Source organism: Carassius gibelio, chromosome B8 (assembly GCF_023724105.1).
Source record: "Carassius gibelio isolate Cgi1373 ecotype wild population from Czech Republic chromosome B8, carGib1.2-hapl.c, whole genome shotgun sequence".
Classification (NCBI taxonomy): domain Eukaryota; kingdom Metazoa; phylum Chordata; class Actinopteri; order Cypriniformes; family Cyprinidae; genus Carassius; species Carassius gibelio.
The window spans coordinates 3,002,290-3,017,759 of NC_068403.1; the positions used below are offsets into that span (position 1 = coordinate 3,002,290).

A 15,470-nucleotide genomic window follows, 5' to 3' on the forward strand; every position below is an offset into this window, starting at 1 on the left:
TCATGCAATACTGACTTTATAACTCGCAACTTTGAGTTTATATCGCAATTTTGATGAATGCAAAATGAAGAGTTTGTATCATGCAATGAAGAGAAAAAAGTCAGAATTGTGAGATGTAAACCCGGAATTGCAATAAAAACAAATTGCAATTGTTAGATAAAAAGTCACAATTACTTTTTTCATTTTTTATTCAGTGGCAGAAACGGCTTCATTATGTTTTATATAAAGGAAATAAACACAAGGAAATTAGCTTTTGCTGCAAATCACTAACCCATTACCCAGCTTGACTAAATAGACAGTTTGAATTCACAAAACACTTGCTGAAAAAAATTCACATCTTCTGAATCTGAAATAAATATTTTTATACAGGAGACAAAGGACATTTTCCAATTTATGTTTTATAAATTGTCAGGTGAAAAAAAAACATACAGGCATTTACCATATAAAAACAATAATTTAGAACTAGCTGCATATTTGTATAAATGGTATAAAAGATGTAAAATACTTAAATAGTTAGTTAACTTAATATGAATCCCAACATCTAAAGTCTGCAATAATGTTAGATCTGTGTTCCTAAAGACATTTTGAAGTCAAATAAGTTGTATCAAATACAGTCAAATGAAAGTGTTTGCATCAACACAGCAACACTGACCACCAAAACGAAGTCAGCAGATGTTTAGTTTTAAAAATAATTACGATTTAACAAACATTATAAAGCATCACACATTCAGGAAAGTGCCATCAGTCGCTTACTCACATCTTCACTATTTAAAAGCAAAGCAAAAGTGCCTCTAAATCCATTATCATTTTAAAACAAACTACTTTTAATGCATCAGAGTTTGCACTTTAGAAGCCTATATCATGCATTTCATTTCTGCATGTTGTCCTTTTGTAAATTGAGGGCCACGTTGTGTGTTATAAATTAAAAACCGTCTGGGAGTCAGATTTCAATGACTGACTCGCAGAATCCCATGTGTCCCCCTTAAATGCCACTCAAACCCAGAGAGCAGGTCAAATGTAGAGTCCAGTAGGCGTGAAGGTTGGTGAATGCAGGCGTTCTCCCAATCACATTACTCTCACACTGTATTTTGTTTGAATGCGTTTCGTTTGTGGCTCAGTTTGCCCTCATCTTGCTGGAGATCCAGTTTATGTAGTTTGTGACACGTGTGTAAACGCCAGGCGTGTCTTTCTTCCCACAGCCGTCGCCCCAGCTGATTAAACCCATCAGAGTCATCCTGCCGTTTTTGGGACACACCAGAGGACCGCCGGAATCCCCCTGAAGAACCACCGGGAGAAACCAATCAACCAACACGCACAAATCATTCATGTGACCCTTAATACTGGTTTTGTGGTCCAAGGGTCACATTTGTAGAATAACATTTTTATTTTAAAATAAAAGACGCAAGCTCTGCCCAGATTTTAAAAAGTAACTCAAAAGTAATTTTTTTTTTAATTCCATAAAAAGGGAGTAAGGCAATATTGTAATGCATTATTTTTTAAAAGTGTTGCTTTCCCCAACATTGGAAATGCAAACCGAGGCTGAATGTGTTTTTACCTTGCAGGCGTCGTCCAGGTTGCGTGTGTCTCCGGCGCACAGCATGTTTGGGGTCACCACACGGTCGGCCAGCTTCTCCGGGACACACTGTTCCTGCGGCCACAAGCGCACACGACCACGCTTAATTCGATCCGAGTTAAACGCAGAAACTGAGAGATGACAACAGAAGAAAGAAACATTATCATACAGTTATTTGGACAATCAAGAAGCACTGCAAAAAAACTTTTTTATATCTGGTTTTTCTGTTAAAATACCTTCAAACAAGGGAAGTTTAATTAAGCAACACTGTACGTGATTTTAAGACTGGTTTTCACTTGCTGCACTGCAAGCCTTTCTACTTTTTTTTTACTTTTTTTTAAATGTTGTTTTTTTTCTCATCGCACTGGTAGATTTTTCACTTTTAAAATGCATTTTTTACTTTTCAATTTTTGTCTTACTGTACTGGTAGCTTTTTCACTTATTCTTTAATTATTTTGTCTTTCCCATATAAAAAAAAATTGTTGTCTAACTCAACTGGCAAATTTTTCACTTATTTTTGTAATTTCAAAAAACAATTGTCAGCAACAGCACAGATGCTTTCACTCATTTTAAAAGCATGTAAAAGAATCGACCAGTGTGATAAGACAAAACACACTCGCTTAAAGACTTAATTTCCTGCAGTGTTGATTCCCATCTTCTATGAAGGAGTTTTAGATCCATTCTAAAAAGTTGAATTTAAAAAAGTTTTTTTGCAGGGAAATATGTAAGTGTGGCACACAGTACTTCTGATCAGAAAACTTACACTCTGTCTCTTTCCCGTAACCAGAGATCTCGCACTCCGTCAGATCCGGTAAAACCAGGTTAGGTTCTGGTAAACATACAGGCAGAACTTCTGGAGAGTTTACGGCACAGATACCAGACTCACTCTTTAACTTGAGAAGAGCTGAAGACACGAGGAAGAAGACAAAAAAAAAAATCACTCAAAACTCAAATGACATTTAAAACTTTATAAATACTGAAATGATGACCAAATAACAGTACATGCTAATATACTCTATAAGTATGTGCTATTAAATATATATCAAATAAATATCAAAACCTCTTTTAGGATTAGTCAATAGATTGATTTAGTAAAGTCTAAAAACACTGCCGTTCTAAAGTTTGGGGTCAGAAAGATTCTACTAAAGATACATTTATTCAGAAAGGATGCATTAAAATCACTGAAAGTTACAAAAGATTCACTTTTAAATAAATGCTGTTCTTCTGAACTTTCTATTCATCAAAGTATCCTGGAAAATAAATTATAAAACGGATAGTTCCGGTCCTTGATTCTGATTGGCTGAGCCATGATCGAAGCTGTTGTAGATTACAAAGTAACACACCTTTGTTTACTTCTGTGTGTTGCTCGGCAACCACTTTGTAGCAACCACAACGGTTTCTGAGGAACTACCACTGATCTATATCTATATCTATATATAAATATATTATAGATCAGTGGGAACTACATTGTTTGATGGAAGAATACTGTTGTTATTAATATCATTACACATTGTTTGCTTGGTTTTATTTTGTGAAACCTCACTATGTATATGGGATAACTGTTTCATAAAAGCAATAAGCCCTGTGATCTCTGCTTCATGTCGTACCTAAGAAAGCCCCTTAGCTGTTATAAATTCACTGTAAACCACAGCTTGTGGAGGCTTATTGCATTAATGCGTTTTCAACATCAGAAATGTTGCTTAAGCAGCAAATCATCATATTAGAATGATTTCTGAAGATCATGTGACAATGAAGACTGGAGGAATGATGCTAAAAATACAGCGGAGCATCACAGAAATAAATTACAGTTTAAGAGATATTTACATATTAGTGATATTAGTGAATTCTAATAATATTTCTCTATTTTTACAGCATTTTTAATTAAATAAATTCAGCTTTGGTGAGCAGAAGAGACTTAAAACCATGACAAAACCCTTCTGACCCCACATTTTTAAACAATAGTGTATATGTATATATAAATTAAATTAAATTAAATTTATTGTGTGTGATTTCTCAGTGAATGATCTGAAGTCTCACCGATGTCATTGTCAAACGTGTCGTCGTTGTACTGCTCATGGATCCAGTATTTCTCCACGTCCAAGATCTGCTCGCTGCTGGAGTTCTGAAGCCTGAAGGTTCGACCCAGAACAATCTGAAGACGATTCGCATCAAATCTAAACCAATTACAGAAGACAAATGATTAAAAATAATAACAATAATAATAAAAAAAAATTTTTTTACAAATTCATAAAAAATCTTTAAAACATAAATTCCCATTTTCTTCCATTACAGGGTTTCTGGAGGTTTTATGAAGGTAAATGTAAAGCAAGAAAAGCATATTTAATCAAGTAACTGAAGGAAACACAGCCAGTACATGTACATGTTTACACAATGAGTTGCATAAGCATTCAAAAATATATTTTATAGCTGGTTCCCATTACTCTTTAATTAATTTATAATAAAAGACTTGAAAACAAAAAAAGAAATAAAGAAACTGATCAAAATAAGGCGAGCTCGATTAAAACAAGAACAAATATCTGCCAGTTGGATCTGAAAAAAATCATTAAAAGGGAAGCTTTCATATATCCTATTGATATTTCTTCTTGTTTTAAGCATTAACTCGCTTCCGTTTGTTGTTCATTTTCATTTGAAGCTCAAGTTAATCTATGTTTAATGTTATATGTGAAGTAGGAAGTGAAGCGGACACACACACCTCTCCTGGAAGCAGTGAGCAGCCGTGAGGATCCAGCAGGAGTCGATCAGGACGGCGCCGCAGAGGAAGCTGTAAGATCTTTTGCGTGGCAGATAGACGGTCATGGCGGCCTGCCACGGCTGCTCTCTGATGTCACTGACCTGACCTCCACGGATCCTATACATGGGCAGAGAGTTTGAAGGAGCTTCCACCCGCTGACCGCAGGAACCTGAGCACGAGAGAACACTCAAGAGATCACGATCCCAGAACACATGTGAGGGAAAACACCAGTCGCCTTCATCATAAGATTTACACCACGACGTCTAGTTATCTTTCACGTCTCACCTTGAGTGTTGATGGTGTTCGGGGCTCGTTGGCCAAGTGTGGTGAAGGATGGAGTTTTCCTCGCTGCGGAAGGAAGACAAACACTGTTAAAAGAGCAACCGCACACAAAATGTAGAAAAATAAATATGTCAGGACTGATTTAAACATGGACGGTGAATTTTTATTAGAAACGTGGCACATTCAGCTATTTAAGGAACATAATTCAATTGAATAATAATTTAAAAAATAAATAATAATCATCATTATTATTATTATTATTATTAGTTAAAGAAGGACAATAATAATTGTTTTTATCTTTATTATCTGTTTATTTAATTTTCTGTTATTTATTACTTTATTTTTATTGATTAGTAAAAACAATAATAATAATTATTATTATTATCATATATTATTATTATTAGCTAATTATGAAAATTAACAAATATATCACTGTGGTAAATTACAATTGTAGTGTAAAATATATATTTGTTCACAATACTAATATTTATGTCTTAAATTCTACCCTTTTCAAACATTGTACGGCTTTGAAGATATCTAACAAGGTTATTATCGTTAACTTAACCAATAAAAAAAACATTTTCATTGCTTGAAATAAAAACTCATTAATTCAAATAATAGTAAAAAAAAATCAGCTGATACAGCTAGTTGTCAGAAACATTTCTCATTTTCATAAACACATAAAGTTTAACTGAGTTATTGTACTCAAATAATTAAAACCAAAATTAAAACTACTGACATATTCTCTATGACACTAAAAAAACAAGCTTTTATTTGGTGGAACACCTTCAAAATGCTGTAAACATCGATCCACATAAATGTTGGAGATTCCACGAATGTTAACCCTTTAATCACTCCAAGCCCGAACAGTGAAGTGCATCAGTGAGTCATGTTTGTCATTGCAGCAGTGCACACTTACGGCATTTAGGGACGTCACAGAGCTCCCGCACCAGCTGAGACCCTTTATAGACGTGACACCAGGGGCCCAGGTCACCATTCGGGTTCCTGTGAGGGAAAACAGCCGGAGAGTCAGAGATGGAAAGCTGATTTCTGATGTTTTAGAAACATTAAGACAGTGTTTGTATCACACGTAAAGGTTAAGAGCTGTTGTTGTGCCTATGAAGTGAACAGAAACACTTCACATAAATAGTACTTTGATATAGATACATATATATGGTGTGTTTATGCAAAACAAAGACTTTGAATTTTTGTGTTATAATAATGTTTTGATTATATCTACGTTTTATTTAAAAGTTTTGTGGGTATTTAAAAATGTATTTATAATTTAAATCCTTAAAGCACCTGAAAAAAAATGCCTTAATACTTTCTAAAAAGGTTTTTTTATTTGAATGTGTTATAATTTTATTTTAGTATTTATTTATTTATTTATTTATTTTAGTTTGAGTTTTTGTTTTTAATGATAATGCATGTTTGTTAAGTAAAGAAATTGAATAAGGGTCAAAAAAAAAATAAAAAAAAAAAAAAAAGGAACAAAAAGTATGCTGAAAAAAAAAGTTCAATAGGATCACAACCAGATTTATAAAGAAACACAGAAGCTTAAGCAGCAGTGGAAGCTGGAACTAGTTAATGTTAATGCATTTCTAACTGAATTCAATGCATATTTCACTGTACCTGCAGAAGTTGTGGCTGCCGATGCCGATGTCTCTGGCGTCAGATCTCCAAGCGTTGTAGATCTTTCGAGAGACTGCAGGTGAATCCCACGACAGACACTTCAAACCGCTGCGTGAGACAGCTTTCGTCCCTCTGTAGGTCTGACCGGATCTCTGTGAGCACTCTAGATAGGGGTCTGAAACAACACGGCTTTAGCACACACTATATGTATACAGATATGCATGTGTGTGTGTGTGTGTGTGTGTGTTGAGTGTTTGTACCGATTAAGCAGGTGGGTAAAGAGCAGAACTCCCATGTGATCTGAGCCTTTTTATAAACGTAACACCAGGGTTTAGCGTCTCCATCTGGATTCCTGAGCAATAAAACACAACCCAAATATGATTATTTCTAATATACTCACAGACAACACAATGCAGCTCAATGCATGAAAGCAAAAATAATATTTTGGTTTCAATTGGAAATCAATTTGCAAATTGCATGAACGAGCGATATGACACCAGTGTTTAGTTTCATGCATCGGTGAATAAAGGCTGGAGGAAGTGTGTGTGCACCTGCAGTAGTTGTGGTTTCCCAGTCCCAGTGTGTTTGCCTCTGGTCTCCTGGCCGTGAACTTCTTCCCTCGGAGTGAGCTGGAATTCCAGTTCATACACTCCAGTCCTGACACACTCGTGCTCCAGGTGCCACGGTAACCCGACCCCTGACCCCTGGAACACCGCTCAGTTGTGTCTGAGAGAAACACAAGCAAACACAGCATTTTTTAGTAACTAATAATTCTAAAAATGCAAAGTTATACTAGTTTTACTAGCAACTAATGATACTCAAAGTAGTAAGTTATACTAATTCTGCTTATTTTACTAGCAAGTAATGGTACACTAATTTTATTAGTAATTTTACTACTAATTTTAAGTGACAGAAATGTTACTAACAAGTACTGATACTAATAATATGCTAGTAAGTAGATACTAACGGTAAGCTATACTAATTACACTACATTTATAAGCAACTAATGATACTATAAATGTTACAAGTTATACTCACTAAACTAATTATACTTAAAAGAATAAGTTACACTAGGTATACTATTTTACTAGCAATAAATAATACTAGTTTTACCAATTTTACTAGCAAAAATTGCTAAAAATAGTAAGATATACTGGCAATTAATACTACTTAAACTAGTATGTTATTGTAATTATGCAACTTTTACTAGCAACAAATAATTCTAAAAACCGTAAGTTATGCTAGTTTTACTAGCAACTAATACTATTAGCAACAGTAAGTGTACTAACTATTAGTTAGTGTACTAGTTACACTAATTTTTTTCTTGCAAGTACTGGTACTAAAATAAGTTATACTAGTTACTCTTCATTTATTAGCAACTAATGATACTAAAATAATTTACAAGTTAGTAATTTATACTAGTTCACGAAAAAATGTGAGTAACATTGATTTTACTTACAAGTATTAATGCAAAACTAAAACAAAATTATATAAGTAAACTAGTTAGCAACTATTGATACTAAAAATAGTAAGTTATACTAATTAGAATTATTTTACTAGCAAGAAATGATAGACTAAAAATAGTACTAGTTACATAAGCAAGTAACAGTACTAAAATAAGTTATACTAGTTACACTAAATTTATTAGCAACTAATCATACTAAAATTAGTTATAAGTTAGTAATTTATACTAGTTATACTAGTTCACGAAAAAAAGTAAGCAATATTGATTTTACTAGCAAATAATAATACAAAACAAATTATATAAAAGTAAACTAGTTACACTAATTATACAAGCAACTACTGATACTAAAAATAGTAAGTTATACTAATTAGACTTATTTTACTAGCAAGAAATGATACACTAAAAACAGTTACATTAATTTTACTCGCAAGTAATAGTACTAAAATAAATTATACTAGTTACACTAAATTTATTAGCAACTAATCATACTAAAATTAGTTATAAGTTAGTAATTTATACTAGTTAAATATTAAGTAATACTTATTTTACAAGCAAGTAATAATGCAAAACAAAAACAAAATTATACACAAGTACACGATTTAAAGCGAAGTAAAATGAGTGTAACTAAAAGCCTCTAAACAGTGATAAATAGCAGTGTTTGCTGATGACTTACTGATTTCACACTGTGTTCCTGTAAAGCCAGGAGGACACTGACAGATGAAGTCACTGGAGTAAAGAGCTTCTTTACACCTCCCTCCATTATAACACTGAGACACGAAACATGCTGAAAAACAGAGCAATAAACATCTGTAAATGACATTTATTTCATGGCTCAGAAATGCTATTTTTAAGTGTGCTACGAAAATGTTTGGACTTTCCAAAATACTCGTAATTAATTGGGTGTGAAGTGGTTTTGCACAATGATTACATCATTTTAAATTCAGAAACAGAATGACTTTTACAACACAAGGATCAATAACTTGAGGTCAGGTAGTCGTAATATACGTAATATACACTTATTATCAGTAAAACAGTAAATGGTCCTCTTTCTTTAATGATTGAGTGTGTGATCACTCACTGGTCGTCGGTATCTCATGACACTGAGCTCTTGCTTGAAAGTTGCAGCGGCAGAATTCAACTCTCTGACCCTTCCATCGCAGCCACGTCGCCCCAATATCTCTGACCGCGGCCGAATAAGAGTCCACACAAGCGTCTGACACACACAGACACAAAATGAGATGGAAATTAAGACATAATGGTTGTGGTCAGGGATAGATGCAAATTAAATGACTCAAGCGTTCTCCTCCACATCAGACTGGGACAGAACAGAGAGAGAGAGAGAGAGAGAGAGAGAGAGATTACAGAAACAAACAAAAGGTGCTACAGTCTGGAAAGAAAGAAAGTTCTGAACAGAAGTGTTTGTTCTGAATATTAAAGTTCTGATGGTGAATGTGTGACGTATGTTTTTACTGTGTACACAGCGCCCCCTAACGGACAACAACATACTGAGGATATGATTGCATTTTAAATATACTTTTGCCAATAATACGAGTCAAATTATAAGTAGAATTGATATATAAGGATTTAATCAAGAGCCACATGAATGAACTCAATTAAGATGACAGTATGGAACTGTATCACAAGAAAAAACAAACATCTTAAGTTACATATAACCAAATAAACAAAACATTGTGGAATTCGAATCGATTCAAAATCTGTTCGAACGAACCGAATCACTAGAATGAATCGGACTCGGTCGGGCTACAGCGCTACTCGTTGGTGAAGCATATTATATAAAAGCATATTACACAATAACACAGCTGTCTTTAATTTACTGTTACGTTACTGAAAGTTAGATTAATAGCGTTAAAGTCAAAAGAAGCAATTGGTATTTCTAAGACAAATTTAGACACAAAAGCCACTGATAAATATGATACTACCAGATGCTTAAATAATCATTAATTAGGAAAACCCATCACTATCTATCTATCTATCTATCTATCTATCTATCTATCTATCTATGATGGATGTGTTACAGAAGCAGAAGTGTTTCGCTGGCCATGTGAATATGCTAGTGTTGTATTCCATGCATTGAGGAAATTAGCACAATAATAGAAATAGCATGCAATACATGCATCATAGCCAGAGATGAAGCTGAGAGGTCATAAAAAATATATAAAACAATATAAATATATGAAATAAAAATATAAACCTCACCTCTATTTGTGAGCATGCCTCTCTTCTGTCTGATATTGAACACCTGTCAGAGATACACAATGTTGTTCAATCCAGATATCATGCATTAACATCTCTTTCTCTCACTAACACACACACACACACACACACACTTACTTTGGGATCTGCAGCGCAGCACAAAGTAAAAAGCAGCAACAGCAGGTTTAGTAATAAATTCATGTTGACCTGAAGGTTTCTCTGTAAACTCCTGCAAAACAGAAAGGTTTGTTACACATTTCATATTTAAATTATATTGCTCAGACATTGCTTTTTATATATTAATGGAAAAAATGTTTCAATGTTTAAAAATGTCAAAAACAACAGTATTTAATCTTTAAAACTTAATACAATATAAATAAAAACCATAAATTGATGCTAACACTGGTTCTTATTACACAGAAATGTTTCATGGCATGAGCAGAAATGCAATGACAATCTGTTTCTACTTTGAAACTAAGTTTTGTGGTAATGTGTGGCCAGTTTTAGTCTAAATAAAGAAATAGTTTAATGGTTTCATGATCTGTTTTTCTTTTGTCTGACATTGTGAGACTTTAACCAGGACCAGTTTCTGCTTCTGAAAAGAAATTAATAATGGACCACCACATCACAAACACACACACAGCGGCTCAAAGAAAGTCTTTGTGTGTGTGTGTGTGTGTGTGTGTGTGTGATGAAGCTGGAGAGGAAGTTCACGGTCTCTTCCTGTTGGATGCAGTGCACATCCACATCCTTGTACACACAGATGATGATACAGTATTTGTGTGACTTATAAAATAAACCTTTTTTATTTCAACATTTAAAGGGAAGAATCTCAAAAAACGCATGCAAGAACAAAACAATGCACACTGTATCTACTAGATTACAACCTAAGCAGTTTATCCAGCACTCCTCAGTGCAACGGTTGTACATTTTTAACAATTATTATTCACTCAGCACTGACTTAAACTTGGAAAAACCCAGAGGAGTAAATAATAGAAACATACCTGTTGATTTCTATTAAATCGTAACTGCTTCTCCTAAACACCAATCGTGAATGGAGATCTTTCTCTAAAGATAAATCCCCCAATAATCACACATCTCTTCTAATGTTTCCGTATATATATCACAATAATGTCTCAAACTGTGCTCACATTTGCCAAGCTACCAAACTCTGAGATGAAGAGTCAGTGATCTCAGTATTTGCATTCATGCATTTACTCGACAGAAACAACACACGCGGATCTGTCTGACCTGATGCGAGCCGAGCGTCTGCAGAAAGACACTATTCTGTCCAACCTCACCTCTCTTTCTTTCTCCTCTCAACTTCCTTTCCTTCTGTTGGTCTCCTTAATATTTGACCTCATTCCCAAAGTGCAGCAGTTCTCGTGAGTCCGTATGAACTCTCTCTTTATGAGTCACATGCATTTAAAACCACAGGCTGGCAACTACCTCAAATTAAGAGTATTTTGTCTACAACCTTCTTCATCCTCAAACTTGAGAATTTTTGACTGCAAATTTCCTCAACCTCAAACTCGAGAGTATTTTTGTCAACACACTTCATCTTCGAACGTATGAGTATTTCTGTCTTCTTTGAAGTTCTTCGACCTCAAACTTGAGTATTTTGTCATCAAGGTTCTTCAGTAACAAGCTTAAGAGTATTTTTGACGTCAAATGTCTTCAAATTCAAACTTGAGTATTTTAATTCTTTTGCCTTTAAACTTCTGCAACCTCCGATTTATGAATGTTTTTGTCTATGAACCTTTACCTCAATCTTAAGGGTATTTCTGTCTTCCAAGTTCTTCAATCTCACATTTGAGTATTTTCTCTTCAAACTTCAATCTCACATTTGACACTTTTTTTTTTTGACATTTCGATCTCAAACATGAAGATCTTTGCCTACAAACTTCACCCTCAGGCTTGAGTATTTCTAACTTTAAACTTCATCTAATCTTGTTTTAAGGATGTTTTAACTGGAAAACGAGTTGTTGCACTGTTGGAAAGGAAAAACATGCAACATTTAACATCCACATACACACACATGTGTGTGTGTGCATTTGTGTAAAATCCGATCCTTACTTTCAGCCCCAAAGGCAGAACAGTGCACCATTGTCCAGCTAACAGAAAGACACGTGGGAGGAAAGAATAGAAGAATAGATTACAGCAAACGTGATGAGTGAGTAGAAAAGCTTGTAAAGGAGTGAAACTGAGTCACCGTGTTCAGAAAGAAAGACACACACACACACACACACACACACACACACAGAGCGTTCTCAATGCAAGTCTATATGTCCTGCATCTGTCCATCTCCAATCGCTCGATTAATACAAATCCTGAACGAGTGCATGATAAGAGAAGATGCATGCAATTTAAGGCAAAAACAACTAGTAACATGAATATGTCTACACAAGCAGACCTGGTGATTTATGAGCAGCCTAAAAGGAATCTGACTTAAACCAACAAAGAGCCACCAACACAGTGTGTCTGTAAATCTGAGCTAATGCATTAGAGCGTGCTGTAAATGTGCTGACCGTAATACACCATAAACCTGATCTCAGTGAAAGCCAGAGGTGGTCTGTACTCATTCTGGTTTGCTAGGTTAGTTTTGCAAGCCTTTTTAGATTAGGAGCAGTCCTAAAGTGTGTCTGACACCCGGTATCTCCCATGCAATGACGCTTTTAGACGCGCAGTGCTGGATGTTCATTGTACAAGTATGCAGTTTCGTAGCCTACTTCTGCAGATAAGAACGGATTTACACACAGCAGAGTGTTATTAAGGGAATAACGAATTCCTGAACGTCACGTGAGTCTGACATGAATGATAGTCTGTGTACTGTAAGTGCTGGAGGAACATCTGATGAAGGCAGTGTAGATCAGATCAGACAATATTGAGCTGTGCATCATAAATCGCTTTCACAAGTTTATATCAGGTACAAATAGATTATCAAGGCAACGACTGCACATTTACAAAATTTACAATGTATAAACATTTTAAAAACTGACTGAAAGTCGGTCTTACCCAAAAAAATCACATTCCTTAATACTAGATCTATAATATACACATAGCCTACTAGATTTGACTTCAATGATAGTTACGTATATATTACATGTCAAAATGTATATTAATAAATGAATGCATCAACCTGATATAAAAATTTACAAGTATCAAATAAGTTATTTGAAAAATTTAGAAAAACATATAAAAAGGTATAAACTAAAAAAAAGTAGGCTATAATAGCTGCTTAAGGAAACAACTGTGCTTGTAGGCTACTTAACAGTGCATTATATAAATGCTACAAAAATGTGTAGTCTACATAAGTAAAATATGTGCATAGCTCTTTGGAAGTGTCTCAAATCCCAGTTTGTATACCAGTAAGTATGGCTATGCTTAATTTTGCTTATATTATAGCTATATTATCTATATATATTAGGCTATGCACTGTAAAAATGGTACAAAAATCTGACCCTGAAGTCTATATGTATAAGCATTTTTGTTTAATATGTAAATTAAATAAATGCCTACTCGGTGGTGTCTCAAATCCGAGTTCGCTGCGAACTACGAGAGCCTATTTTAGGGCATCATCGGCATGTTTTCCTGCATCAGTTATGCCGGCTCGAAACGCGCTCGTGATGCCCCAAAATGCTGTTGTCTATGAAGACAGCTCTGTGTTTGAATCGCAGCCCTGTTTAATCGTGAAATAGCGCGTGTGTTCGCGTCTCACCTCTCGAAACAAGCGCGCTGTACTCCGCTTCCTCTTCAGTGCGTGTGAATGCGTCTAAATCCGAACTAAAGCGTCTCTCCGGATCCGTCTCCTCCGTGTCTCTGTCTGAGCTCGTGAATCTCAGGATATTTATCCATGATGATGATGCTGATGTGGGGCGGGGAATATCCTGATTAGGGCGGGAGATCAGTGAGTCAGTGACGTCATAGTCAAAAACTACGCAAGGCATTATTAGACAACATCTAAAGTGGCAGTTATTGTAAAGAAAGATAGCAAAAGCTAAGCCCGTTTCAGCACGGAAACATAGGTTTAAAATGGTTTTTTACCTCACAAATCGGATCTTTTTTTTTTTTACGTTGAAAATATAAAATCAGAATGGAGAGATATTTCGATAAAACATTAAGAAACATAAGTGTAAGATAAAAATTCATTAGAAAACCTACTTTTTTTGTCACAAATCTGTGGCATAATCAATAAATGTATTCCAGATATTCTCAAAAAGTCCCTGTTTGCCTTTTAGCACATACAGCATCTGCCGTAACCATAAAGTGCCTCTTGATCTACATGTTTTTTTACAAAATAAATCATCTTTTGGCGTTAAGCAGACATAAATGTACGTTCATGTTTAGAATAGTTATGTTTCTCTGGATATAAGCCTGATAAAAACATTTTTGGATCTAATATTATATTTGGAAATAATATTTTGAATAATGTCTCTTACTTCTTCCCAAAAGAGTGTAATTTTTGTGCAATGCCACATACAGTGAGCCAGTGTTCCTCTACATCGTTTACACTTTGAACACGCATCAGGAATGTTTCCATTATATCCACAGAGATCCACTGGAGTCACAAATGTTCGCATTAACCATTTAAATTGAATAACTTTAAGACGAGTATTTATTGATGTTGTGTGGGCTAAAGTGCATGCATTCTGCCAGTCTTCCTCTGAAAGTTGTAATGACAAATCATCCTTCCAAGCTCTAAATCTATCATGAGATCTTTCAGAAACGTAAGACATAATCGGATTATAAAACTGAGAAATAATGCCTTTCTTTTGACTATCATTTAACAACATTTCTTCCAAGTCTGAAGTGGTGGGTTTCGTTAATATATTGTTTTGACTTGCTCTTATAAAACTCCTGAGTTGGAGATATTTAAATAAATGTTTCTTATCTAAGTGAAATTTTTCTTGTAATTCTTGAAAGATCATGTCAGATTTTCGTAAATACACATCTCGAACCATTCTCAGTCCCTTGGTTTTTTTCATAACTTAAATGTTGCGTCTGCCCTGCCTGGTGGAAGAAAAACTACATTTTTATATAAAAAACACAACTGCAAAATACAATAGGCCATCCTACGATAAATGCAGAATTGTGAGATGTAGCCTAATCTGAGTTTATTTATCGAAATTATTATTTTTTTTCCAATTCTGATAATTTTTTTTTCAAGATATAAACGAGCAATTCTGGCTTTTTCCCTCTCAGAATTAAACTATGAAGAAGTCCAAACATGTGAGATAAATAGTCGAAAAAAAATACAGTAAAATACTGTTTTGTACAATTACAGTACTGGCTTTGTGTACTGTAAATTGAATTACAGTATAATTACTGAAAAACAAAATACAGTACCTTGCTGGCAACCATGCTGCCAGTACTGTACAGTAAAAAAAAATAGTTAACAGTGTAATAGGGTCTACTTTATTTTTTTATTTCTATAAAAAGCACATAAGCAGCAAAATATCTGACAAAAAGTGATTTGAGATGAAAGTGTTGAAGGCAAAAGGTTTTTCTATAGGCTTTGAAACATATAACCTATGTAGTTATAATGAGATCTG

The 15,470-nt window shown here is 34.5% G+C and overlaps 1 protein-coding gene across 1 annotated transcript; it reads right to left on the reverse strand.

Moving 5' to 3' along the window:
• Positions 1-170: 170 nt before the first annotated feature.
• Positions 171-13,760, reverse strand: LOC127964224 (tissue-type plasminogen activator). Its single transcript, XM_052564367.1, has 15 exons — positions 13,637-13,760; positions 10,057-10,147; positions 9,922-9,964; positions 8,783-8,917; positions 8,378-8,488; positions 6,791-6,965; positions 6,500-6,591; positions 6,240-6,414; positions 5,527-5,612; positions 4,611-4,673; positions 4,287-4,494; positions 3,611-3,747; positions 2,337-2,477; positions 1,556-1,704; positions 171-1,276 (listed from the first exon to the last, which is right to left on the reverse strand). The coding sequence occupies exons 2-15, from the start codon at positions 10,117-10,119 to the stop codon at positions 1,115-1,117; spliced, it is 1,740 nt and encodes a 579-aa protein (XP_052420327.1). The 5' UTR covers positions 10,120-10,147; positions 13,637-13,760; the 3' UTR covers positions 171-1,114.
• Between the last annotated feature and the right edge of the window lie 1,710 nt (positions 13,761-15,470).

Bases quoted from the DNA above. Each gene is read 5' to 3' on its own strand.
- LOC127964224 (XM_052564367.1), bottom strand. From the start codon at position 10,119: ATGAATTTATTACTAAACCTGCTGTTGCTGCTTTTTACTTTGTGCTGC. The intron at 6,592-6,790 runs GTGCACACACAC...TTTATTGCTCAG, and splicing joins GGAAACCACAACTACTGCAG to GAATCCAGATGGAGACGCTA. The intron at 4,495-4,610 runs GTGAGACGTGAA...TCTCGTGCTCAG, and splicing joins GAACACCATCAACACTCAAG to GTTCCTGCGGTCAGCGGGTG.